Genomic DNA, 27,356 nt, shown 5'->3' with positions numbered 1-27,356 from the left:
GGGAGGAATGATGGGAGTTGTGGTCCAGCAATATCTGGAGGGGAACATGCTCCCCACAGAAGCAGCTGTTACTATGGGGATAGCCAGCGTGATGCACGCCAGATGTTGGACTACAACTCCCATCATCCCTGACCATTGGCCATGTTTGCTGGGGCTCAGCAGGGTTGGAGTCCAAGAGCATCTGAAGAGTCACAGGTTCCCCATCCCTGTGTTACTAGAAAATATGCACACCCTCTTAAGGCTAAATGCCATATTGGGCAGTATTAGAAACGCAGCTGTACAGTGGTACCTCGAATTAAGAACTTAATTCGTTCTGGAGGTCCGTTCTTAACCTGAAACTGTTCTTAACCTGAGGTACCACTTTAGCTAATGGGGCCTCCTGCTGCTGCCACATGATTTCTGTTCTCATTCTGAAGCAAAGTTCTTAACCCAAGGTACTATTTCTGGGTTAGCGGAATCTGTAACCTGAAGCGTATGTAACATGAAGTGTATGTAACTAGAGGTACCACTGTATAAGCAAATTGCGAAATGGCACCTTGAAGCTAGGTTACGGTTGCCACAACAGAATGTCAAGGCACCTTTTTCCCTCTGATGGGATTTATCATTATTATTATTACTATTCAGTCCATTTCTATACCACTTTATATTTTAAATAACAAATCTCAAATACGGTTTGCAACACCTTAAACATCAAAGAAAACCATCCAGGGGGAAAAACCATATTCAAACTTCAATGAAAATTATTTCAGATCAGATCCTTCTCTAAGTGACATTTTGCTTTCCCCGGTCACAAACCTGTCACCCACAAATCTTCACGTGGTCACTATTGGATCTGCATCAGTCGCAAAATGCGCCTGGCGCCTGGCTAATTTCTATCGCTGATAGCGGGCATGGATTATAAGCCCCGCTCCCCAAGAAACCAAGTTAAGGAATTCGCCAATAGCATTGAAGCCACCTGAGAACGCACCCAGTTGCTCCCAGATATTACCAGACAGAGCAAATCCATCTTACATGGAAGAGCCATAGCTCAGCAGAGCTGGGGAAGTCTGCTGGTCTGAAACACTGGAGAGCCTCTGCTAGTCAGTTCAAAACATACTAAGCTGAGATAGGCTCAATGGTCTGAGTTAGCAAGAGGCAGCTGCTAGCCCTCCAACACAGCTGCAGAGCTGCTTCAAGGCACTCTCTCCAATCTGCTCCATTTGGAGCAGGAGAGCAAGGTTTGCCCTCCGCCCTCAGTTCAGCAGTGCCATCCCTGCTTTGAGAAGCTGGGGTGGGCCATGCAACTGATTGAACAGAAGCCTCCCCCCAAAATGCAGCAGGACAGGCTTGCCACGTTTTGAAGGAAACCAAAATGAAGCAGAGCCGGTTGCCACGAGTCCCCACCCCATTAAAGTCCAGAGGCTAAAATGACTCCAGTGCCCCCAGAGTCTTCTACCTGAAACGAGCCGTTTATTTTATCTTTTTTAATCCAAAGAGGAAGCAGTCGTACCGTTGCGTTCCATAGCTAGTTCAGCAGAAATTAAATACCACCCAAGATTACCGGGCAAAGTGGCTTACATACGCACCATTATATTTAAAAAGCACCCATGCCTCTCAGAGAATCCTGGGAACTGGGGTATGTTCTGGGAATTGTAGCTCTGTGGGAGTAAGCCGCAGTTCCCAGGATTCTTCACAGGGTGGGACGCTAGACGCAAAAGCCCCCTTTACAGGGGGAATGCGCTTTAAATATATGTGGAATCATAGAATTGTAGAGCTGGCAGGGACCCCCTGCAATGTAGCCACTATCTCCAGCTGTGTTGCCAAATTCCAGGCCAGGGGGCAGGGTAGGTAAGCCTGGGCAGGGGCCATGTGCAGAAGGGGTGGTTTTACTTTACTAAAAGACACACAGAGACAGGTTGCCTGCATTCAACGCACATCCATAGGACATATCAGTCTGTCCTTTCTCTGGAACGTAGCTGAATGGAAAAAATGCATGATGGCAGCTAAAAGGGGAGCAGGTTCTCTCTCCTTCTGTCTGTCTCTCCATGTTTCCCTTCACCACCACCCCCAAAAGAAAAATCCTACCGCAAGATCTGAGAGTGCATGCCCTCTCCAGCAAAAAGGGGGCGGTCGGGTGGGCTGTGGGGGGAGGAAAAGAAGAGAACAGAAGGACAGGCCAAGGAATCCTAAACAAACACCATTGTATAAAGCAGCCAGACAGCGCCCCTCCCCTCTGAAAAAGCAAGTGTTGCAACAAGGCAGTCATCAACCTCCGCCCCCCCCCCACTGCACAGTGCAGACATCACTTCCTTTTCTGAGTGTGGGGTTAGCACACACCGACACACACCTTTTCCTGGAAAATTAACCATTGCTTCTTTTTTTTAAAAAAAAAAGCTTTTAACCATGTTTAAGATGTTGGCAGTGAATTTTTCCAACCTGCAGCTATGGTTTTATTGATTGGAACGGGGCAAATTACTGGTGGATTAAGATTGGGGTTTGTTTGTTGTTTTCACGGGTTTCGTAAAGCACGACTTTGTGTCAGAGCAAAAAAACCACCACCAATAATAAAATCCTTAACCGTGCAGTCGCAATACATATCTTCTCTGAAGCAAAGTCCGCAAGGAGTTGGATGGGACTTACTCCCAGGTAAGTGTGCAAAGCATTGCAGTTTTAGTAAATAAAAGCATTCACTGAGGGGAAGGGCACTGTTTCTTTGGCAAACAGCGTACTACTGCCAGAAAAGATCTCATGGTCGCAGGAGCGATCTGTCCTCAAGGCTGCAAACATATACAGTACAGCTTTTTCCCTGTGAAATGGGTATTTGATGGTGCCCAACAACAGGTTGGTTTGTCTTCTCAATTTCAAAATATGCCCCTGGTAGGTAGCCCCAAAAGCTTAGGGGATTCCTATTATAGATACACACTTACCTGGGAGTCAGTTCCATTGAACTCAGCGAGGCCAACTCCCAAGCAGACATGCATACAGGCTTGCACTGAGAGGACAGATTATTTTTATTCTGCCAATATAATCACTACCAGGGGGAAAAAATGCATGGGGAAATAGAAAGGTGTAGCTTTTCAATTTTTGTTTTTATTTTTAATCGCAAGTGGCCATGCTGGTCCCATTACAAAAAGGAGGAAAATCCAATAAACCGCAATACCTAATCCTAGTAATAATAATAATAAATGCAGTGCCCAGCAAGAAGAGTGCATGCGGCGTACATATTTATAATAATGAAGCTTATTATTTATTATTAAACGCAATATACCTATCAATAACAAGGATAAATAAGAGGGTTGTCTCCCTAAGGGAGGCGATTGCGCTGCCAGCTCAAAATTGGACCCAGAGATTCTTTGTGACAATTGTCCGCGCATATCGGTGGGAGAGAGGAAATCAAGGCGCGCGCGCACAACCCGCACCCAGCGACCCCCCCAAAATTCATTAATTCCCGCGGAAGCTAGCTGCGGGGGGGGGGAGGAAAGCGAGGAGATGTTAGAGGACCCCCTGGGGAGCTGGCACCAAGGCAACCCCCTTTGGCGGAAAGAGGGGGCGCCCTCCGCGTACCTCCAAAGTGCGGATCTCTTGCTGGGTGAGGTCGTTGGAAGCGGCGCATTTGGTGCGGAGCCCCTGCAGGCTGGACAGGGAGATGTCGATGAGGTCCTGGAGCTGCCCGCATTGCTGCAGCGCGCAGCCGGCCCGGCCGGGGCGTCCGGAGGCCAGGCCGTCCGGGGGGGCTCGGCCGCTGCGCCCACCTCCTCCTCCGGCCCCCGCTGCCCCTGCCGTCCGGCCCGCGGCGCACTCTTTCTTCTCCACCATCCTCTCGGCTCCTCTCCGCGCGGCAGACGCTCTATCCATTCCTCGGCATCGGGGAGGCGGGGGGGGGGCTGGCGCGGCGACTCTCGGAGGGAGGGCAGGCGAGGGCCGGGGAAGCGGGTCGAGGGCCGGGCCGGAGCTAGACCTTCCGCCGCCGCTACCAGATCAAGCCCCGACGACGTTGGGCAGAATGAATTGCCTTTCCAATTGCATGCACTAATTATTTTTTTCTTTTTTAATGATAGTAATCAGTGCAAAAGGGTCCCAAAGTGCATCTCTCCACCACAAAAAGAAAAAAAATTGAAAATGAGTTTATTTCCCCCTAGGGAGCGAGGAGAAAAGGGCGGCAGAAGAAGGTGGGTGGCGGCGATGCGGGGTCAGTCGCAGCAGCAGCAGCCGCGCTGCAAACTAGCGCTCTCCTCTTCTGAGCTTCGCTTTCCAGCCAGCTTTGAATATCAGCTGGGGTCCAGGTCACGGCTGCGGAGGAGGATGCTGGGAGTTGTAGTCCTGCGGTGTTGTTTTGGTTGGGAGCCGGAGGGGAGGGAGAAGGGCGGGGAGAGAGGGCGCTTCCCCTGGTGATCGCGCTCTTGCAGGCGCGCGCAAAAGCAGGACGGCAGGAAAATGCTGCGAGGTTGCTGCTTTTAAAACAATACTAAGAAAGTGAGGAGGAATTAAAGAACCTTTTAATGAGGGTGAAAGAGGAGAGCGCAAAATATGGATGAAGCTCAACATCAAAAAATCGAAGATCGTGGCCACTGGTCCCATCACCTCCTGGCAAATAGAAGGGGAAGAAATGGAGGCAGTGAGAGATTTTACTTTCTTGGGCTCCATGATCACTGCAGATGGTGACAGCAGCCACGAAATTAAAAGACTCCTGCTTCTTGGGAGAAAAGCAATTACAAACCTAGACAGCATCTTAAAAAGCAGAGACATCACTTAGCCAACAAAGGTCCGTACAGTGGTACCTCGGGTTAAGTACTTAATTCGTTCCGGAGGTCTGTTCTTAACCTGAAACTGTTCTTAACCTGAAGCACCACTTTAGCTAATGGGGCCTCCTGCTGCCGCCGCGCCGCCAGAGCACAATTTCTGTTCTCATCCTGAAGCAAAGTTCTTAACCTGAAGCACTATTTCTGGGTTAGCGGAGTCTGTAACCTGAAGCGTATGTAACCTCCAATACTTGGGCCACCTCATGAGAAGAGAAGACTCCCTGGAAAAGACCCTGATGCTGGGAAAGATGGAGGGCACAAGGAGAAGGGGACGACAGAGGACGAGATGGTTGGACAGTGTTCTCAAAGCTACCAGCACGAGTTTGACCAAACTGCGGGAGGCCGTGGAAGACAGAAGTGCCTGGCGTGGTCTGGTCCATGGGGTCACGAAGAGTCGGACATGGCTAAACAACAACAACAACAAACCTTTTAGTATTGCTGGGAAGGTTAGTGGCTGAAAGAGCTGTGAATCAGGAAGTCCCTCGTTCAGATTTCATGCCTGCTGCGAGCTTCGCTATATAGAAGATGGCTTTATTCCAGCCTCAGTCTTCCTGTCTGCAAAAGGGTTTAGTGGTATCATCCTACCTTACAGGGCTGCTGTTAAGGATTATAACTATAGATAAAATGCATGTGAAGTGCTTTGGACGCCTTGAAAGCGCTGTGCAAAGGCTAAGTGATAGTTTGGGTTGCCATTATTGCGTTTGATGATGATGAAGGAGTTGGGTGGCAAGCAGATTGCAGGGTTTGGCAGCGTGAGTGCGGAGGGATGCTGGGATGCACCACCTGTGGAACTCTTGCCTAGGTGTTTTATACCCCTCCAAATTTAAGCAAAACAAAGGAAGGACTAAGACATACTGCAGCTCTTAAGGGAACTACTATCTTGATCCAGTCCAATCCCTTGGCACTATGGGGTTTTACTTTTCAAAAAAAATTTTTATTATTATTTTACTATTATTTATTTTTATTATTGCCTTTTAATTATCCTCCTGTTTAGGTTTTTCCTCTGTCTTTCTCATTCATTCATTCATTCATTTATATATTGCATTTATGCCCCACCTTTTCTTCCTCCAAGGAGCTCAAGGTGCTATACCTGGTGCTGGAATGACTCCAGAGACATTCCTGGCTAATGCCGAACAGCGCCGCGCTTGCGAGGCGGGCCATCATGCCTTTCTAAAAATTACCTTCCCAACACGTTCCATAAATACACCAGGGCAGCGTGTTTACACTCTGTAAAGAGACGACGACGAGTGGCCTTTTCACACTTGAAGCGGGCACTTGCATAAACTGACTTCTTTGGCCAACATAAACACTTAAGCGCATGAGTCGTGTGGGTTCCTCTGAGCACCCTGAGAGGCCTGGTGCTGTTGTGGTCCCAGCTGGGCAGGACGCCCCATGGCAGAATAAGGCAGGAGGGCTCTCTTGCCAACGTGGGCTGTGAACCCCCCACTGGAACAAGTGGAACAAAGGAAGTGGGGGGAGCTCAGGGGTACAGAACATGTGCTTTGCTGCCCTAGGGCAATGTATGCACTAGTGCATGGCTTAAAGTGCATGGCTTCCTGCAAAGAATTATGGGAACTGCAGTTTTTTTAAAGGGTACCAGGAATTGTAGCTCTGTAGGCATAAACCTGTTATGTACTGAGTTGAATAGGATTCAAATTGCAGCAGTCTGATTGGTCCTAGAACAATAGGATTCAGAATTCAGCAGGAGCCACCCAATCCAACTCCAGGTGGAAGTGGATCCGCAACCTGATTGGCCTACAGGAGAATCCCGGAACTAGCCAATCATGTGGGGCCCATTGTGTAAAGAATGTATATAAAGCAGACATTTCAGGGGAACTTCCATTCCCCCTCACTACTATGAGCTGAATAAAGAGCATGAAATCCACACTCAACTATTGCAAAACCACAGCTTCCAAGATTTATTTCTTTTGCGGAGGGAGACGTGTTTTAAATGTAAGAGCTTCTCCCCTCCCAATAGGCCAAATTTCCTTAGGGGGAAGGGTTGGGGCTAAACACCTAAATAGGCAGAGCTAAAACACACACCTTGCATTCATACCCATCCCCAGGGGTAGCCAATGTTGTGCCTTCCACATGTTGCTGACTGCAACTTCCATCATCCCTAGCACCCGGCCATCCTGGCTGGAGCTGATGGTGATTGTAATCCAACAACATTCAGAGGGGAGTCCTTAGGATCACAGAATTGTACAGTCGGAAGGGGTCCTGAGAACCATCTAGTCCAGCCCCCTCCTTGATCTTGTTCCTCTTCCAGCTGCACTTGTTGTCCACGTTATCTGCCCTCCTCCTCTGGAACATTATATGGCTCCCAGCCATATAATTTGATCTGATCCAATGCTCAACCATAGAACACCCAAAGCATTAAAGAGAGCTGCTGAGCATAGGCAGAGTGCTTTACTTGCAAGCGTTTAAGGGGGTAAGGCTTCTGAGTCAGAGGATGGTGCAACAGCTCAGAGAGGCCATCAAACCCTTAAACCTCGCTGGTGGGTGTGTTTGCATTGATTTCAGTGTTCCACTGGGAACATTTGGCTTAATAAATAGCATTTGCCACAGAACAGGCCACAGTCCTCTTTGATAATGTGCCGAAAGAACAGGCTCGTGTGAGGAAGCGATGTGCTGACTAAACATTCTCTCCCCCCCCCAATTTAGCATGAATGTCTACGTCCCCACATTCTTCCCCTTGGCTCAAAGGGCCCAGATGGTGTTAGCTGGGAGGGGGCGGGAAAAGAGAAAGAGAGTCAGAGAGAGGCTTTGGGTCCTTGGACGAGGATTAGACAAAAGACAAACGCAGGCCTTTTGCAGACAGAACTGAGAGGAGGAGATGGCAAAGTGGGGAGCCTCTTTTCCTCACAGGGAAAGCCATTGTTCCCTCCAGAAGGAAAAAAAGAGAGAGAGGGAGGGAGAGAGAGACTTTTAACACATGACTGCAACTTTTGAGTGTTGGCTTGAGGACAGTGGATGGAGAAACATTTCCATTCCTCACTCATAAGACAAGAACTCCTGGATGCCCAGTGAAGCTGAAGATTGGAAAATTCAGGATTGATAGAAGAGAAAGTGCAAGAGTTCACGCTGTGCAATAGTTAAACGATCAAACTCACTCCCACGGGATGCAGTGGTGCCACCAATTTTAAAGGCTTTCAAAGAGGATTGGGGAAATTCATGGAGTCTTCCATAAAGGTCTGAGCAGTGGGCCAAAAAGACAATGTATTTACCTTTTTTTAAAAAAAAAAAGTGAGGGGTGGAGAGAGAGAAACAGTAAAAAGAAAGAAAGAAATTGAAGCACTGTGCAAGTCCCTGGGACTAACATTAGGCAGAATTTGGAACTGTGTCCCTTTAAAGTACATTCTTTCTGTCAAAGAATTCTGGGCACTTTAGTTTGCCCCTCGCAGAGTTTACAATTCCCAGCAACTCTTAGCAAGCTACAGTGCCCAGAATTCTTTGAGGGAGAAACTGTGCTACAAATGTACCTTAAAATTATACGGTGGTACCTCAGGTTACAGACACTTCAGGTTACAGATGCTTCAGGTTACAGACTCCGCTAACCCACGTGAAGATTTCTGGGTGCCAGGTTGTTGACCGGGGGAAGCAAAATGTCACTTAGACAAGGATCTGATCTGAAATAATTTTCCTTGAAGTTTGAATTTGGTTTTTTTTCCTGGATTGTTTTCTTCGATGTTTAAGGCATTGCAAACCGCTTTGAGATTTGTTTTTTTTTTAATATAAAGTGGTATAGAAATGCACTAAATAATAATAATAATAATAATAATAAATCCCATCAGGGGGAAAAAGGTGCCCAGACATTCTGTTGTGGCGACTGTAACCTAGCTTCAAGGTGCCATTTAGCAATTTGCTTATACAGTGGTACCTCGGGCTACATACACTTCATGTTACATACACTTCAGGTTACAGATTCCGCTAACCCAGAAATAGTACCTCGGGTTAAGAACTTTGCTTCAGGATGAGAACAGAAATCGCAGCGCGGCGGTGGAGGGAGGCCCCATTAGCTAAAGTGGTACCTCAGGTTAAGAACAGTTTCAGGTTAAGAACGGACCTCCAGAACGAATTAAGTTCTTAACCTGAGGTACCACAGTAGTGTGTCTGCAGCCAGGGTAAATCCACACTCAATGCACATTTAAAGCACATTTCTCCCAAATAATCCTGGGAACTGTAGTTTAAGGATGCTGGGAATTGTAGCTCTGTGAGGGAGAAAGCACAGTTAAAACAAATCCACTTATAAAAACAACGGGCTTTTTGCAGTTTGGAAAGTTACAGGGAAATTCATTGAAAAGTGTGGGGTGAGCAGTTGGCCCAACAAGAAGATGTGTAAATACCCTGTAAGTAAATCAGGCTGAATGCTTTCCATACTATAACTGCTCTATAAATAAATCAGAATGTCTACTGAATAAAAACTGGGCATAGTCTCACCACTGTGTAAGCCTTGCACAAGCAAACCAGGATAAACACGGACATAAACAGGTGATATGGAGATGTCCTAAATTGCTCGTTGTCTTGCAGAGCAGCTGCATTCGGGCTGAGTTTGATGTTGCTGCTGAGATCTTGCGAAGTTTCTCCCTCCCAGTAATACATAATGTTCTTTGTGAAAAAGAAGGAAAGAAAGAAAGAAATCTATTTAGGAAATAACATGTGGCTTGAGTGCACTTTACGTGGAGCTCGGCAAAACACCCACGATACCTTTTAGCAGAGAGTTACCTTGTGGTGAAATCATAATATTTAACGTGCAATTACTCAACTTGATCTGTTTTAACATAGGTAACGGAAATGCTCCTTTGAGAAGCTTTAGAGCACCAGGATTTGGAGAGCTGGGACGCTAATTGTTTTCAAAGGAAGAAAGCTTTTTATTATCGATGATTTCCCCTCAAAGCCTGCCTCCCACACACCTACAGAGTACCTTTTTTCAGTCTGTGGTACATAATACCATGAGACGGAGCAGCAGGTCTGGCGCCGTGATGTGATTATATGGAGAAATTAGTTGTGAACGGAGATTTGATAATGGGATTTGAACCCATACCTGCCCAGCCTAGCTGCTATGCCCCGGTGGGTCCCCAGCCTTATGCGTGAGATGGACAAATATATTTCCTTGGCTGCCTCTCCTGTGACTGCAACAGCGGCATTTTTATTTACTTTACCGTGATAGTATCTAGTATGCTAGAAAGCTGTGTTATGCCATTGGTGCATCTCACTTAGTACTGCCTGCACTGACTGGCAGCAGCTCTCCAGGTTTTCAGGCAAGGGCCTTATGTCCTCTGAAATGTGTTCATGGGAGTGGTGTTCTTGGATTGATTCTGTTTTATTACATGTTTTGTGCTCTCATGTTGTATTTTTATATCGTGAACCACCCTTGGATCAAAGGTAGTACTGTGGTACCTTGGTTCTCAAACTTAATCCGTTCCGGAAGTCCGTTCCAAAACCAAAGCGTTCCAAAACCAAGGCTCGCTTTCCCATAGAAAGTAATGCAAAACGGATTAATCCGTTCTAGACTTTTGAAAACAACCCCTAAAACAGCAATTTAACATGTGTTTTTTACTGTCTAACGAGACCATTGATCCATAAAATGAAAGCAATAAACAATGTATTGCAGTCACACAATCAAATCAATCAGTAGCTGAACTGAGTTCCACACAGTCAAAACAAAAACAAAAAGAGCTGCAAAAACAAAAACACAAAATAAATAGCAAAAACAGACAGACCTCAGCGTAACACGTGAAACGGAACCGTAACACTCAAAACGGAGCACATTAAGCTTCCGAAAAAGGGTTCGCAAACCGGAACACTTACTTCCGGGCTTGCAGTGTTTGCAGGTTCCAAGTTGTTTGAGTACCAAGGCATTTGAGAACCAAGGTGCCACTGTATACACATTTCATAAATAAAAATAAAACGGGCCACTGTCTTGACCCAGGAGCCAGGCTCTTCTTAGTCCCTTGTGTATACTCCCAGGCACAGAACAGGCGTTTTGGAGGATGAAGGGACACAGGCAGTTCGTTTCTCCATCTGTTTTTGGAAGCTGAAAAACCACCACAAAGGGCAGGGGAAGAAGTGTGTTCTGCTCGGCGTCTGTTCCTGCAGTCTGGATTTCATGCTTCGTGTGCAATCTGGGCTTCCTTGGTACAGTACTGGGGGGGTGGGGGAGATGCCTCATTAGAGCAAAATAGCTCATTTGCAGCCAACTAGACAGTCTACGTGGGCAGCAGCGCTTCAAAGCCTTTTGTTCGCTCAGGATGGGGCGTGAGTAACTGGGATGGTCACATGGAGTTCCCCGCCACCATCTCCCCCTTCCTCCTCCTTCCTACCCGTTCTGCAAAAAGTTCTAGACAACGTTTCAAGAAACAGCTGCCATGCAGTCGCAGAGACTTGTGAACTCTGCTCTTCAGCCAGGCAAGGCTACCGCAGCACCTCACACAGAGCCATAAAAGCTAGGTCTCTGCCCCTCGGGCTTTCAATAAAGAAGGGCAGGGAACAAAGGGGAAACGGGGTGAGGAAGGAAGAGAAGAGATGGGGGGAAAGGCAAACTCAGACACCACATGATGGATGTCAAGGCTGGGTTTGGTGCTTTTGAGGCATGCATGTGATCTCCCGGAAGCTGCAGGGAAAAGGGGAGCTGTGCACTTCTGTTTGGAATAATCTGCAGATTTTTAGCTTTTGTTGTTGTTATTGTTTAGTCGTGTCCGACTCTTTGTGACCCCATGGACCAGAGCACGCCAGGCACTCCTGTTTTCCATGGTCTCCTGCAGTTTGGTCAAACTCATGCTGTTAGCTTTGAGAACACTGTCCAGCCATCTCGTTCTCTGTCATCCCCTTCTCCTTGTGCCCTCAATCTTTCCCAACATCAGGGTCTTTTCCAGGGAGTCTTCTCTTCTCATGAGGTGGCCAAAGTATTGGCGCCTCAGCTTCACGATCTGTCCTTCCAGTGAGCACTCAGGGCTGATTTCCTTCAGAATGGATAGGTTTGATCTTCTTCCAGTCCATGGGACTCTCAAGTGTCTCCTCCAGCACCATAATTCAAAAGCATCAATTATTCGGGGATCAGGTTTCTTTATGGTACAGCCCTCACTTCCATACATCACTACTGGGAAAACCATAGCTTTAACTATACAGACTTTTTTTTAAAAAAAAAAAAGCTTTGCCTTCCTCTAAACCAGATGTGGCTGGACTCCGGTTCCCATCATCCGCGACCACTGCCCATGCCGACTGGAAGTGATGGGAACATCTGGAGGGCCACAGGGTTTGCCACCCTTGTTCTAAAGTCGTGTACTCAGTAGTTTGGAAATAATACTGTAACAGAGGTTGAGTGCCACCTCCACTCTCTGCCGAGCGGTGGCAGGATTGCAAGGGGTTCCCGGTGGCAGGCAGTGAAAATTTTCATAGGGCAACAGTTTGGGTCAGAGGCGCCAGCTTCCAAGGGTGGTTAGGGAAGCTGACATTGCAATGTCTCTCCCTAACCCATCACCTTGGCCATCCTCTGCCCACGGATTCCTCTGTGATGGGCCCTCAACACTTTTTGTCATGTTAACATCTCTTTCCCAGGTGAGGTCCTGGCTTTGAAAGGAAGCTTAGCCAGTATTTTTACACTGGCCTGCAATCTTCACTTTAAAATATTGCAAATAAGAAAGGAAGGAAGGAAGATGTATTAAACAAGATTGTTGTTGTTGTTTAGTCGTGTCCGACTCTTCGTGACCCCCATGGACCAGAGCACGCCAGGCACTCCTGTCTTCCACTGCCTTCCGCGGTTTGGTCAAACTCATGCTGGTAGCTTCGAGAACACTATCCAACCATCTCATGCTCTGTCCTCTCCTTCTCCTTGTGCCCTCCATCTTTGATTACATACAAAAATGTGTTAATTGGGGTAAATTTGCACTACAATGAGGATTGGTGGATTTTGTTTCTTTCTTTGTTTGTTTAATTACAAACTGGTGTGGAAACATGGAGAACTGAATTTAAGACTGGACAAATGAGAAACTGAAATGGATTTGCCTGTCTCTACAGACTGTCACAAGTTGGCAATGCATTAAATGGTCGTTTAATACCGACTCTTCCCACCCCCCCCCCAAAAAAAGGAGGTTTTGATGATGAGGCAGGAGAGGATTTAAGCTGAGGGGAGATTACAATTGGCATTTCTTCCCAGCGTCCCCTTTAAGTGTATGCGGTAGCTAAACTTTGCTGAAGTTTAAAGACTAAGTGTTCACCTAGGATTAAGAGGTCAGCTCCCCTGCCGTGCTTAAGCCACTTACAAGGGCCATGAACTTGCAGGTTAAAAAAGGCACGTTGGACAGACTGGAAGGTAGAAAGTGAGGAGGTGATGAAAGGAAATAGATGCCTCTGGGGTCAGCCTAAGAGAAGCGTAACCTCCCTGCTTTCAGCTTCAGTATCCTTGTGGAGAGAGGAAAGTACTTGCATCAATGCTGTAAAAGACAGAGCTTTTCCCTCGCATTATTTTCAAGTTTTGTTACCAGTTTCACTTGTGCAGCAAAAGGCTAGATATGCTGAAAATCTAGTGGTGATGTACACACTGAAGCCCTAGAAAGGAAGAAGACACACAGGTTTCCAGTCAAAGTAATGACGCCCTTTCCAATGCCCTCCTTATTGGGCACCCATGCTCCTACTCTCAGTCCCTCTTTGCGCCTGCACAAGTTTCAGAGCAGACATTCTGCTGTGTTTTAAATCAATGTATAGAATCATAGCATTGGAAGGAGCCACAAAGGGTCATTTAGTCCAATCCCCTGCAATGCGGGAATCTTTTGTCCAACACGGGGCTCGAACCCACGACCCTGAGATCAAGAGTCTCATGTGTTACCTACTGAGCTATTGCAGCAGCTCCTGCAGCTCCATCACATGGTGGGGTCTGCTTCATTAGAGGTTTTTAAACAGAGGTTGGATGGGCACCTGCCAATAATTATTTAGCTGCCATTCTTGCAGCGCCCCAGGGGGTTGGACTAGAGTCCCTTCCTGTCCTGCAGTTCTGTGACTTGATGAAACATTCCACAGTTGGTTTTGTGTGGTTGTTGTGCAGGTGCGCATGGTCATCTTTCAAAATGTGCACATTATCCAAATTTTGCAGTTCTCAGACCCATTTTTGTGCATGCACCAGGGGAAAGCCTTCCTATAAAAGTGAACAGTAATGAACATAACGCAAACATGCATTGTATTAAGGAAAATCGCTTTGCAAAAATGGGTCTGTTAGGCAAGACTGTAGAGGAGAGGTTAGAATGTCAGACAAGGGCCTGGGAGAAGAGTTCTAATCCTCACTCTGTCATGAAGCTCTCAACTGGGTGACCTTGGGCCAGTCACACTGCCTGCCAGCCCCCAGGGTTCTCGTGGGGGTTAAGCGAGTGGAGGACGACCGTGTACGTGCCGTGTTGAGATCCTTGGAGAAAAAGGTAGAGACATATATGCAATAAATAAGCAGACAGCTAAATACTAAAAAAAAATTGCACCAAAATGCTGTTACATTTTCATGAGAGCCAGTGTGGTACAGTGGTACCTCGCAAGACAAATGCCTCGCAAGACAAAAAACCCGCAAGACGAAAGGGTTTTTTGGTTTTTGAGCTGCTTCGCAAGACGATTTTCCCTATGGGCTTGCTTCGCAAGACGGAAACATCTTGCAAGTTTGTTTCCTTTTTCTTAACACCGTTAATACAGTTGCGACTTGACTTCGAGGAGCAACTCATAGCACGTGGTGTGGTAGCCCTTTTTGAGGTTTTTGAAAACTTTGGTGATTTTTGAAGCTTTTCCGAAACTTTTCCGACACCGCGCTTCGCAAGACGAAAAAAATCGCAATACGACAAAACTCGCGGAACGAATTAATTTCGTCTTGCGAGGCACCACTGTATAGTGGTTAAGAGCGGTAGACTCGTAATCTGGTGAACCGGGTTCAATTCCCCGCTCCTCCACATGCAGCTACTGGGTGACCTTGGGCCAGTCACACTTCCCTGAAGTCTCTCAGCCCCACTCACAGAGTGTTTGTTGTGGGGGAGGAAGGGAAAGGAGAATGTTAGCCGCTTTGAGACTCCTTCGGGTAGTGATAAAGCAGGATATCAAATCCAAACTCTTCTTCTTATTCTTCATGAGGACTTAAAAAAAATAATACTGCAAGCTGATGTGGAAATGTGGAGAGATGACCTTAAGAGTGGAACAATGGGAAAGTGAGAGAAAGCAAAATTGGCAGATTCGCTCATCCCGAGCTGAACTGAACTCCTGTTATCCCTGACTGTTGGGCCAAGCTGGGGGTGGCAAGAGTATGTTCCCCAACCCTCGTCTGGGGCGGGAACACCCAAAAGCCACCTTTCCAAGAAGGCTAGCCAGGTGCTAGAGTTTCCCCTTTAACAAGGTGTCAAGTTTATATTTCCTTTTCAATCTGATGCAGATTTTGTTGTGTCTCCCACTCCTGCTGCTGCTCCCTGATTTCCTTCTGGAATTAATTACAGTGCTTTGGGGTTGGGGGAGAGAGTGCATTGTCCGTCCCCTTCACGGCATGCTAGATTTTTTTTTTCCCATGGGAAAGTTGAAAGTAGGATAAAACCTTTAAGGCTGAGCGACATTAAAAAACAACAGAAGATTCCACGGGATAAATTTCGATTATGCTGCAGCCGGCCTGGGCGGTTTTACCCGGAGGGCCTGCTCAGCCAGGCATTCCACAACCTTTTTTAGACATAATGGTCAGCAGGATTTTTCTTCTTTGGAGAGGGCTGTTGCTGCTGAAGGGAAGAAAGGTTTGTTCTTCTTCGAGCAAGGAGGGAGCCAGCCGGCTGAAGGCAACCCTGGTGGGGAAAGTGGGCCTGAAATGCAGCCCTGGCTTGCCCTGATGACCTGATCACCTGGCGCCATGCCATAAACCGCAGGCCAGTTTTGGCTCCTTTCCCGGACCAATCTCCTTGAGTTGGAGCTCCCGCTTCTGCCGGCGACAATGCAAAGCCTGTCATGAGAACAGAAGGAGAGCTCTGCAGGATGAGGCCAAAGGCCCATCTAGTCCAGCCCTCTGTGGTCAACCAGACGTCCATGTGAAACTCGCAAGTGGGACCTGGGAGCGACAGCCGGATACCCGCTTGTGGTTCAGCTGGTACAGAGCCACCGGCAGCACAAGGGGCAAAGGCATTTGAGGGCTTTATCTCACTCACCTCAGCCCTGAGAACAGAATTGTAGAGTTGGAAGGGACTCCCAGAGTCATCTAGTCCAAACGCTGCAATCCTGCCCACAGTGTACCTGGGAGGGTTCAAATCACCGACCTTCTGGTTAAGAGCCTGATCCCTCCTGTTGCCCTTTCTCTTCCACAACCATTTCTGCTCCCCTTGCCCATTCACATGTGCCTCCAATTTCGGCTGCTGTCCCTCTTCTGTCATTTCCGCAGACACCGATTCCTCTTGCTCTTGCAGGTAGACCTCTTTCATCTCCTCCTGCACCTTCTGGCACACATGGAGTGAAGAGATCTCAAAGCAGCAGCTTTTCATCTCCATCCTTCGGTTTGTTTTCCTCTGAGGCATGTTCCTCATGCGCCCTGTCTTCCACACTAGGCTCCCAGGGAAAGGGAAAATCAACTGGCAGCAGCTCCTCAGTGCTTTTAGGAAACCTGCATTCCCCTCCCAGAGCTACAATTTCTTTAGCGATAGAACAATCAATCCCTTTTCACAGGGAACTCTGGGAATTATAGCTCTGGAAGGAGAATAAGGATCTTCTAGCAGTGGTCTAAACCACAGGGCCTAGGGCTTGCTGATCAGAAGGTCGGCGGTTTGAATCCCCGTGACGGGGTGAGCTCCCGTTGCTCAGTCCCAGCTCCTGCTAACCTAGCAGTTCGAAAGCACGTCAAAGTGCAAGTAGATAAATAAGTACCACTCTGGCGTTTCTGTGCAATGCTCTGGTTCACCAGAAGCGGCTTAGTCATGCTGGCCACATGACCTGGAAGCTGTACGCAGGCTCCCTTGGCCAATAAAGCGAGATGAGTGCCGCAACCCCAGAGTTGTCCACGACTGGACCAAATGGTCAGGGGTCCCTTTACCTTTACCTAGCAGTACCCTTAACAAACTACGACTCACCCTACTGGCCCAGGTTTAGCCTTTCCATAAAATATGCAAAACAGTTTGTACAAAATATTTGATTACGCTATTGGCAATGGCAGCCAGACTAGAAGTTGCACACCATTGGAGATCGTCTCATACCAGTTTTTCTCCGGCTGGATGATAGAACAAGGTTTGACAAGCAGCAGTGGTTGAGAAACTTATAGAACGTAGCAGACAAATTGGGGGACTTAAATGTAAGCCATACATTTCAGTCACATTTACGGAATTTGTGTTACGTCCACAAGGAGCCTCCCTCCCTCCTGAATCCCATCGTCCTTTGTGATCTGACATTTTCCCCAAACACGTTTGTCCTTTAGAATGAGCTTCTTAAACGCTTAGGTTCTAAGCCACTACCTAAACATCATTACTTGCCTCTTCCCTAAGGTGACACTTTACCTCCCTCCCTGAATCTTAGAATCATAGAACCATGGAATTGTACAGTTGGAAGAAACCACCGGGGGGGGGGGGTTATTTAGTCCAATCCCCTACAATGCAGATTTTTTTGCCAAACATGAGGCTCAAACTCAGGACCCTGAGATTGAGTCCCATGGCTTACCGACTGAACTCTTTCCTTATCATGCCTATCAAGAAAAAGAAGCAGGCAACCTTCATTTATCCGTAGTTGTTATTTTGCTCCATCCTGTTTAATTTTGATAGTGTAACGTTGAAAAGTGTCAATCACTTCTCCTACCTGGGCAGTTATCTTTCCACAAGGGCCGACATCAATGCTGAAATCCAGCATCATCTGAGCTCTGCAAGTGCAGCTTTCTCCCGATTGAAGTGCAGAGTGTTTGAGGACTGGGACATTCGCAGGGAAACCAAAATACTTGTTTACAAAGCTATTATACTACCAACCTTTCTGTATGCTTGTGAAACATGGACCACTTATAAACGCCAGCTCCTTGAAAGATTCCATCAACGGGGTCTCCAAAAAGTTTTACACATCATTTGGGTAGACAGGCGAACTAATACCAGTGTACTGGAAGAAGCAAAGATCACCAGTGTTGAAGCAATGATTCTTCAACATCAACTTCGTTGGACTGGTCATGTTGTGTGGATGGCTGATTATCGTCTTCCTGAGCAACTACACTATTCCAAACTTAAAAATGGAAAGTGTAGTGGTGGTGGTCAACAAAAGAGGTTCAAAGACTCTCTCAAGGCAAATATTTTTAAAATGTAGTATAAACACCAACAATTGGGAAACTGAAGATGCTCAAACTCAGGATGAAAGGGAGAAATGAGCTAAGAGGAAGGCACACTTGGCAAACCCTCACCATGATCAACTCCCATCTGGAAACCTATGTCCCCACTGTGGAAGGACATGTGGATCCAGAATTGGCCTCTACAGTACAGTCATTTACAGACTCACTGTTAAAACTGTGTTCATGGAACATCTTACTTGGCTACAAGTGATCACCAAAGAAGAAGAAGAAGATTTTGCTCCATTCTCTTTAATATCCTCGAAAGAAATCTCAGTAAAAATTAAACAACAAAACAAACTGTAACTCCCAGGACTCTTTGGGGGAAGCTGCTCCTGTTTAAAATGGTATCACGGTGCTTTAAACATATGGTGTGAATGTGGCTTAAATAAGCACTTATAGCAGGGTCTCCAGCTGTTTTTGGACTACAGTTCCCATCATCCCTAGCTAGCAGGACCAGTGGTCAAGGGTGATGGGAACTGTAGTCCAAAAACAGCTGGAGACCCAAGTTTGGGAAACCCTGAATTATACGATTGCAGTCAGGTTGCAAGGCGGCCTTTGCTGACCTTTTTCGGACGGTGGCTTCCCACCAGCCCCAGCCAGGAGTTGTTGTCCTAAACATCTGGAAGGCACCAGCCTTGTGAGGGTTGCTTGTAGGGCTAGATTGGACCTGGAAGGAAGTTCATTCTGATCCTCTGGCACCACCTACAGGCGGTAATATTTGGCAGAAGAGTCTTCATGAAGAGGAGAGGCGGAACAGACACCCTTCTCTTGATAGCTTCGGGGCAGCCATTCCAGAGGCAGAGCTGTGTCACTGCCGGGAAAGGAAATGAGCTGCTATGTTCACTGAGAGGCAGCTCACAGCGGAACAGAAATCGGAGACAATGGCCGGAAATTGGGGTGGAAGGGGGTGGGTCAATCTTGAAACCTTGCTATTGTCATCAGAGACCTGTTTCGAGCAAAGCAGGTCACATCATCCACTGTGCTTGCATACCCTCCAACATTCCTCAGTGAAAATAGGGACATTTATCACTCCCCCCCAACTGACTCTCCTCGACCTCCCATAACCCCCCCCCTCCCCAAAGCATTTCCTATCAGAAGAAGGGTGAGTGCCACTGCTACCAGCGGGTCACAGGAAACACGCCCTCCACCATCCAGGGAAAAACCAACAGTTCCAAGTTTAGTTTGTTGTTTGATAGATTTACAAAAAAACCACACACACACACACACACACACACCAAGAAATAAATGAGAAAGGGGCAAGATTAGACACAGACGCACAGAGTGATTTTTAAAAATCAAGACTCCTTTATTTTTCAAATATAGTGGTACCTCAGGTTAAGAACTTAATTCATTCCAGAGGTCCGTTCTTAACCTGAAACTCTTCTTAACCTGAGGTCACACTTTAACTAAATGGGGCCTCCCGCTGCCGCCGTGCAATTTCTGTTCTCATCCTGAAGCAAAGTTCTTAGCCCGAGGTACTATTTCTGGGTTAGCAGAGTCTGTAACCTGAAGCATCTGTAACCTGAAGCGTCTGTAACCCGAGGTACCACTGTAAAGTTTTATTAAAACTTTTTGCATTACAATAGAAAAAAACTAAATAAAAGAGAATAGAAGAAAAGTGCTAAAATAAAAAAATAAAACAGAGTCCTCTCCTGCAATTATAGCCTAGGTTTTACAGAGGGATGGGTTACAGGTATACAGGTGCATCGCATACAGAGAAGGATGGACCCTCCTATCTCTCACCTGAGAGCATTTGCCTCTTCTGCCTGCCTCTCACCCTGAGAGATCTCCACTTCCCTGCCTCTCACACAGGGTCTTTTTAATCAGGACTCCTTGCCCTCTGCTCTGCTCCCCCTTCCTTCGCACCTGGGGGGGCCTTGCCCGCCCCTCAGAGCTGGCACATTACCGATGTTTTAGCAAAGAGACTGAAAAGGGTTTTGATGGAGGAGATTCATGGGGACCAAGCGGGCTTTCTCCCGAAAAGACATTTGTCGGATAATGTAAGGAATATAATTGACATTTTGGAGAAGTTGGAAGTGAACATAAATACTAAGGCTGTTTTGATATTTGTGGACGCCGAGAAAGCCTTTGACAACATTTCTTGGAGCTTTATGTTGAAGAACCTCCGGGGGATGGGGGTAGGCCAAGGGTTTGGGAATGGTATAGGTGCAATTTATTCTGAACAGAAAGCAAAATTAATTGTAAATAATGTGGTTACAGAAGTGCTGGCTCATCCTCATCCCCGAGTTTGGCAGCAGCAGCACTGGCAGGGGGGAAAGGGACGTTGCGGGATCAAATCAGAAGCCCAGATGGCTTTGGTAATTCCAGGACTGTCCTTGGAAAATAGGGATACTTTGAGGTTACGTGTTTGGGTCTTCTTCTGGTGGACCTCCTGAAAGGTAAATGTTGCAAGGTTGGGTTGCAATCATTAAACGCCAAACATCAGTGGTTCTTCACCCCTCCACTTCCCCCCAAAACCACCCAGATATAGAGCTGGTGTGGTGCAATGGTTAGAGTGTTGCACCAGAACCGGGGAGACCAGGGTTCGAATCTCTACTTGGCCAGGAAGCTCAGTGTGTGTCCACTGCCCCTCGGCCTAACCTGCCACATAGTGGGGGTTAAATGAGGAAAATCCACCTCCCTTCTTATCCTCCTTCCTCTCCAGGATCCAATGAGGCAAGGTGCCGGCCCACCCGTGAGGCAAGGTGAGTTTAACCGCCTCAGGTGGCAGGATACACTGGAGCAGCAGATCCCAATGTCAACCTCTCACACACATACCCCACTCCCTGTTCCTGAGGCAAATCTTCCCTCACCCTTTCTTCCATGGCACAATTTGGGGGTCCACTTCAAAATGTCTTGGGCTGGCCCTGACTGGGTGTCAAAAGTCAGCCTAGGGCCTGAAAGCACTGAGTACCTGCCACCTGCAATTCAGGGGCTTGCCACATAGGGGAGCATGTATATATATGCCTGGGCACACTCAGACACAATGATCTTGTGGTGATTTTCTGCTGTCACAGTATTTCTAAATACATTATTACACCAATTACACCAATTAGTATTGCATATTAAGGACAGAGCCAGTGTGGTGTAGTGGTTAGAGCAGCCTTTCTCAACCTTGGGTCCCCAGATTTGGCTGGACTACAAATCCCATCATCCCTGGCTGTTGGGCCTTCTCACTAGGGATGATGGCCTTTGTAGTCCAACAATGTTGGGCAATCCAAAATTGAGAAAGGCTGGGCTAGAGTGTTAGACTAGGACCTTGGAGACCACTGCGTACAAATCTCTGCTGAGCTATGAAACTTGCAGGTAGCTTGGGCCAGTCACAGCCTCTCAGTTGAATCTTCCTCACAGGACTTTTGTGAGATTGGAGAGAACCACATTGAGTTCCTTGGATGAAAGAGGGGTCTCCTAACAACTCTCAGAGCCCTTAACAAACTTCAGGTCCCAGGATTATTTAGATGGAAGACACAGCTGGTTAAAGGGGCAATGCAGATGGGGCTCTGGCAACTTTAGCAGCAGCAATAGTTTCGGTAGCTGGAATCAGGGCCCGTCCTTTGCCAGCCTGCTGGGAACAGACCAGCAAAGCGGGGAACAGGGCTTGAAGGACTTGCTGGTGAGAGGGTCTCCGGCTGGGGCCAATGGGAGTTGGAGTCCAGCAACACCTGGAGGTTCACAGATGGTCCCCATCCCTGTCCTGGTCATAATACTAAGCCAAACCTTAGCTTAGTTCTAGGTAGCACAGCAGCAGCAGCAGGGCTGAGGAAAGCACCTGCATGGTTTGCTCACTTGCACTAAGCCATTTTTTTTACTTAGCACAGGTGTGGGAAACCCGACGTTGCTGAACTACAACTCCCATTGGCCATGCTTGCTGCAGTTGAAGAGAACTGTAGTTCAGCAACATCTGGAAGGCCAAATGGTTCCCCCACACCTGGCTTATCATTATGGGATGCCTGGGCCTTTGTAAATAATGAACTGTTATGATTATGCTTTCTTTGCCAAGTAGTTTCAGGTAATATTTTGTCAGCATAGGTTTACGTTTTTATAGAGAGGGGAAAGCTCTACCCAACCAATAGCTGCACAACACACAGTTGTGGTTTGGATTGAGTAACTTCCAGTGGTGAATTTAGCAACAGCAAACCCACAGGGGGAGGGAGGATAATTTGCACATAGATGGGTTGTGTTGTTTTCCTGCTTTCGCTTCCCTCGGTCCCACTAACGAGCTAACCACAAATTGACAAAAACATCCTGGGTTTTATTTTTGTTGGTTTATTTCAATCTCCCCCGGAAGTGTCCCAAATCCTCTCCAATTGGGACACAGCCCCTTTCTTTGCTCCACAGTTGGAGGCAGCAACACTGAATACCGGTCGCTGCGAACCACAGGACAGGAGAGTGCTCTCATGCTTGAACCCTGCTTGCAGGTTTCTCACAAGCACTTTGTTGGCCATTGTGAGACCCGGATGCTGGACTATAGATGGGCCACTGGCCTGATCTAATGGCCTCACCTTGTTTGGCACATTATTAAAACTGTGGAATTAGCTGCCACAAGACACAGCGACGGCAGCCGATTTGGGTGGCTTTAAAAGAGCATTCGACAAACTCACAGAGGCTCTTCTCATGCCCCTACATGTTCTCATAGGGTGGCTCGGACACCATAACCCACCAAACGCGGCCTGTCCTCTGACAGCTGCCTTGCTTGCCTTCATCTAGGCCAGAGGGTGGCCCTACCTGGGTCAGTTTCCTTCTTTTCCCAAGTCTTGGCACTCCCCTCGCAGACCTCAGCAGGGAGGAAGAAGATGGGGGTCAAACCAGAGTTCATAGAATCATAGGGTGATGGAGTTAGAAGGGACCCGAGGGTCATCTAGTCCAACCCCCTGCAATGTGGGAATCGAACCCATGACCCTGAGATCAAGAGTCTCGTGCTCTACCTCCTGAGCTGTCCCAGGAGCTAGTTGGCTCCTCTTGTCATGGGCTCTGCCTCCTGTGTGGTCTTATTGACTTCTGCCACACCCTTCCCAATGGGTGCCAGCCCCCGCAGGTCAAATGTGATAAAATGAAGCAGCAGAGCAGCTCGTGTTGGACCTCAAGACCAAAGTCCAGGGCTCCACAGCCAGCAGGGCCCAAGCAAGTGGCTACCCAGAGAGCAGCAGGTGCTGCAGACAGTTGCAAACAGGCCCCTTGTTAGCAGCCTCGATCATCAGGGATGTGCTGGTCTCCCAAAGCTATTGCTCATTTCCAGAGCATATTCCTGCCCCTCATTCCGTCTTTATTTTCTGCACACCAGCAGCTTTTGAGGTGACCTTTTAAACCATAATAAATGCTGTTCATCACCTCAAAATGTTGATGTGGCAGGGGGAGAAGTAGGAATCTGTTAACAATGCAAATATGGCATTCTGCTCATGAGAAACTAATGCAGGCTAAGGCTTTCAGTGACGCATTGATGGATACCTGTTGTGAGGGAAGGAGGAATATCTGCCCTCTTAAAAAAATGCCTCCAAACTTCCTCAGTTGTTCCCAGATTTCAAACTTCACACCAGCATTTCAAAATGGCCTCCGTTATCACCACTTACATTCCAGTGGTTAGACAAGGCCGCAGCCTTGCTGATAACATTTCCATGGCCTCTCAGTGAGGTCCTGATTACTTATCTAAAGGTAAATGTAAATGAGCCCGCCAGTCTGGGAGGTACAGGAAGACTGTCTAATTAAACCCACTGTCAAAACTATCTGCTGACGGGGTCTGCAGGGATTTAACCAGGATTCATGAGTGCAGGCTGGGGCCTGGCATAGTAAGCTAGCAACCAGCAACCTTCTCTCCAATTTCCCATTTTTGCTATTCTCTACAGCTTCTCCGAAATTAAAAATTGGCGTGTGCGAGCTTGCTTTTTTCCTCCTCTCTCCCAGCACGTTTTCCTTTTGTGTCATGTCTCTTAGATTATGAGCTTGAGGGCACAGCAATTTTTGGCTCCTCTCCATGCCTACTGTTCATTCCAGCTACCTCCTTGACTCTCATGATAAGCAAACCTATATATTGTGGGTTTGATCTGCTTCTCTCTGGGTACAGAATCTGGGTTGCTTTGCTGCATAAAGTTAACATCCTGCCCCTTTCCCCAAGTTTAGGCAGCCCTGATGATGATGACATCGCTCCTCAAGGAGTCATCCCAGGTCAGGTCACTTTAGGCTGTGTATACACCATACATTTAAAGTGCATTCCCTCCATCCACCCCAAGAATACTGGGAACTGTAGTTTAAGGGCGCCAGGTACTGTAGCTCTGGGTTTTATTTGGTTTTATTCAGAGCCGATGCACTGAAATTAATGCACCCAAGTTAATTCTGCCCATTGTTCAGTATGGGTGTGATCTGAGTAGGACTAATATCGGGGGATCCCTTTGTAAGGTGTAAACTACAATTCCCAGGATTCTTTGTGCCAAGCGGTTCCTATCCTGTGCTTAATTTCTAAAGTGACAATCCCATTACTTTGGATGTCTAAGGGCTCCGTCTGTGGTGATCACTTGAGCTCTGTACATGGCCAGTGACAGTTTCACTTATTATCATTGTGCCACATGTTCCAGAGCTAAGCTTTGCTGGGGGGGTAAATAAATCAAATGTGGCTTTTTAACTATGAAAAACCCTTGCCAGAGAGAACCTGCCTGTCAATCAAAGAGAGCAGAAAGAGCAGGAAAGGAGGGGACATTAAACACGATGTCCCCAGGTGCTCCTTTGCTAACTCCTTGTCATTCCTTTCAGAGCTGAATCAGATTTTATTTTCTCCCTCCTGATTTTTCATTTTATTCCTTTTTTATTGCATGTTTCCGCACACTTTGCAGATGGTAAAAATAACCCCACATTTGGAACATGGGTTTTGGCTAAGCTCAAAGGCACTCCCAGGACCACTCAGCACTGCAGAGAGCAAACAAACAAAAAGCCTGGCATATATTTTGCAGACTTAGCAATGCAGAGCCACTCCATGCAGAAACACACACAGGCAATTTCCACTCCGATCCGAATACACCAGCCGCTTCAGTCCAGTCCTCTGAGCAAAGCAAGATAAAAACCCAACATCTCCAAGGACAGCCTGAATTCTTCTTTGAGCTAGTTAACTCGGCTTCTTCAGAGTCTATTGTACTGGCACAGTGGGTTGCAATTGTTGCTCCAATAATAAATAATAATAATCAGTGCTTTTTTCTGGGGGCACTCAAGGGTACGTAGTACAGGCACCTCTTTTCTAAAAAGCGCTGGTAAGAGTCTAGGCCAGCCTTTCTCAACCTTGGGTACCCAGATTTTGTTGAACTACAACTCCCATCACCCCTAGCTAGCAAGGCCAGAGCTGAGGGATGATGGGAGTTGTAGTCCAACAACATCTGGGGAACCAAGGTTGAGAAAGGCTGCTCTAGGCCTTTTCCCCCAGGAGTCTATTCCATAGCTCTACCCTTGGGAAGTGCAATGGAGGGTGGGGGGCAACCCAGTTCTTCCCAGCAGGCTAACTTTCTATTGCATTTCAGCCTTCAGCAACCTGGTGCCCTCGTGATGTTCTGGACTACAACTCCCATCATGCCCTAGTGCACATGCTCTTGCAGTGTGCTACTTGCCAACATGCTGCAGCCCTTCTTGCCTTACGCCATCTTAGGGTCCTGCTCACTTCCTATTGACAGCAAAGCTAGTCCCCCAGGCATTTGGGCACTGGCAAACCTGAAAAGCCTTGTGACCTTGTCAATCTCCCAGCACAAATGCAAAACTGGCTGTGGTCTAGTGCCCCCCACCCAGCCATTGCCTCTGAATCCAGTGTCTAGCTCCCAAATTAATTGCTTCATTAAATTTACCAGCTGCTTCATAATGGGCACTGCGCCCCATGCATTTTGGAGGGAGTTTTGCTGTGTTTATAGTCATTATTTTGACTGCTTGTACTGCAACAGCTTCCAGCCAGTTCTCAAGAAACTCAAGCAGTTGGGTCTCTTAATAGCTGGCAGGGATGCAAAGGGATTGAAATCTACCTCTACTTCCTTCCCCCCACCCCCAGGCAAAGGACTGTTTTCACCCTGGCACTCGGGCTGCCACGCTTCTCCCTTCAGCGTGATTCGTGCTTCACAGCTCTGAAGTTCCCATTTTGCAGCCAGTTCCTGTTAACCGGATGCAGCTGCTTCATCTCTCTCCTCTTCCACGAGAATAAAGGGAAGGAAGGGGCAGATTGCAGAGACAATCCCAAGAGCTGGGCTCGAAGGCCTTCCTAGAAATCGCGGCACCCTCCCAGCTCACCACCAATCTATTATACAGAACTTTGGCGAGATCATACTTTGAATAATGTTGTGTTGTATTCCATTGCTTCACCTAAAATGGCAGTGCAGAACCAGAAAAGGTGCCCAAAATGATAAGAGAGAGTTGGAGCTAAACATTTAGAAAGGCGAGTAAACCGAGATAGGATTATGGTGTGGCGAAATGGGGATATAGTGAGATGCTTTTCTTCCTTGCTCATACCTCTAGAATTTGGGGAGATCCAGTGAACCAGAGTGTTAGGAAGATTCATGAGACAAAAGAAAATAATTCGTGTCTACTAGCCATGACGCAGACTGTCTCACCAGAGTGGTGCATGCTCTAGTTATCTCCCGCTTGGACTACTGCAATGCGCTCTACGTGGGGCTACCTTTGAAGAAACTACAACCAACCCAGAATGCGGCAGCTAGACTGTTGACTGGGGGCGGTAGCCGAGACCACATAACACCGGTCTTGAAAGACCTACATTGGCTCCCAGTACATTTCCGAGCACAATTCAAAGTGTTGGTGCTGACCTTTAAAGCCCTAAGCGGCCTCGGCCCAGTATACCTGAAGGAGCGTCTCCACCCCCATCATTCTGCCCGGACGCCGAGGTACAGCACCGAGGGCCTTCTGGCGGTTCCCTCATTGCAAGAAGCCAAGCTACAGGGAACCAGGCAGAGGGCCTTCTTGGTAGTGGCACCCGCCCTGTGGAAGGCCCTGTCAGTATATGGAAACACCACAGCTGCAGACACCCAGATTGTTGACATCACATGATGTGCCTATCTGTGGGAAAGAAGAATTTCCCAGGACGTTCACAGGCTGGATAAGTCTTTGTGAAGAGTGTAACTTGAAACCTTCCGACTGCGCATGTTCAGGAAATTTGTCAGACGTGCTAGAAGAACTGAACTGAAAGGACGTGTTTTTCTCTAGTGCTGTAATGTCAGAAATAAACATCATGTAAATAGATTTCTGACTTATTTTCTTTCCCCTGCGGAAGCAGGAGGGAGGGGTTGTGCATTTTACCCACGCTTGGGAAAATGTCGCCTATCAAA

The 27,356-nt window shown here is 47.4% G+C and overlaps 1 protein-coding gene across 1 annotated transcript in view; it reads right to left on the bottom strand.

Moving 5' to 3' along the window:
- KSR1 (kinase suppressor of ras 1) overlaps positions 1-3,971 on the bottom strand; it is a 108,200-nt gene extending 104,229 nt beyond the window's left edge. The window contains exon 1 of the mRNA XM_053367924.1: positions 3,544-3,971. Within this exon, the coding sequence (XP_053223899.1) occupies positions 3,544-3,834 (291 nt within the window). The 5' untranslated portion in view covers positions 3,835-3,971. The remainder of the gene's footprint in view (positions 1-3,543) is intronic.
- Between the last annotated feature and the right edge of the window lie 23,385 nt (positions 3,972-27,356).

The sequence above is a fragment of the Podarcis raffonei genome, chromosome 15 (genome assembly GCF_027172205.1).
Source record: "Podarcis raffonei isolate rPodRaf1 chromosome 15, rPodRaf1.pri, whole genome shotgun sequence".
NCBI classification, from domain to species: Eukaryota; Metazoa; Chordata; class Lepidosauria; order Squamata; family Lacertidae; genus Podarcis; species Podarcis raffonei.
Note: the sequence above shows the minus strand (reverse complement) of the source record. Positions and strands in the feature narration are given on the sequence as shown.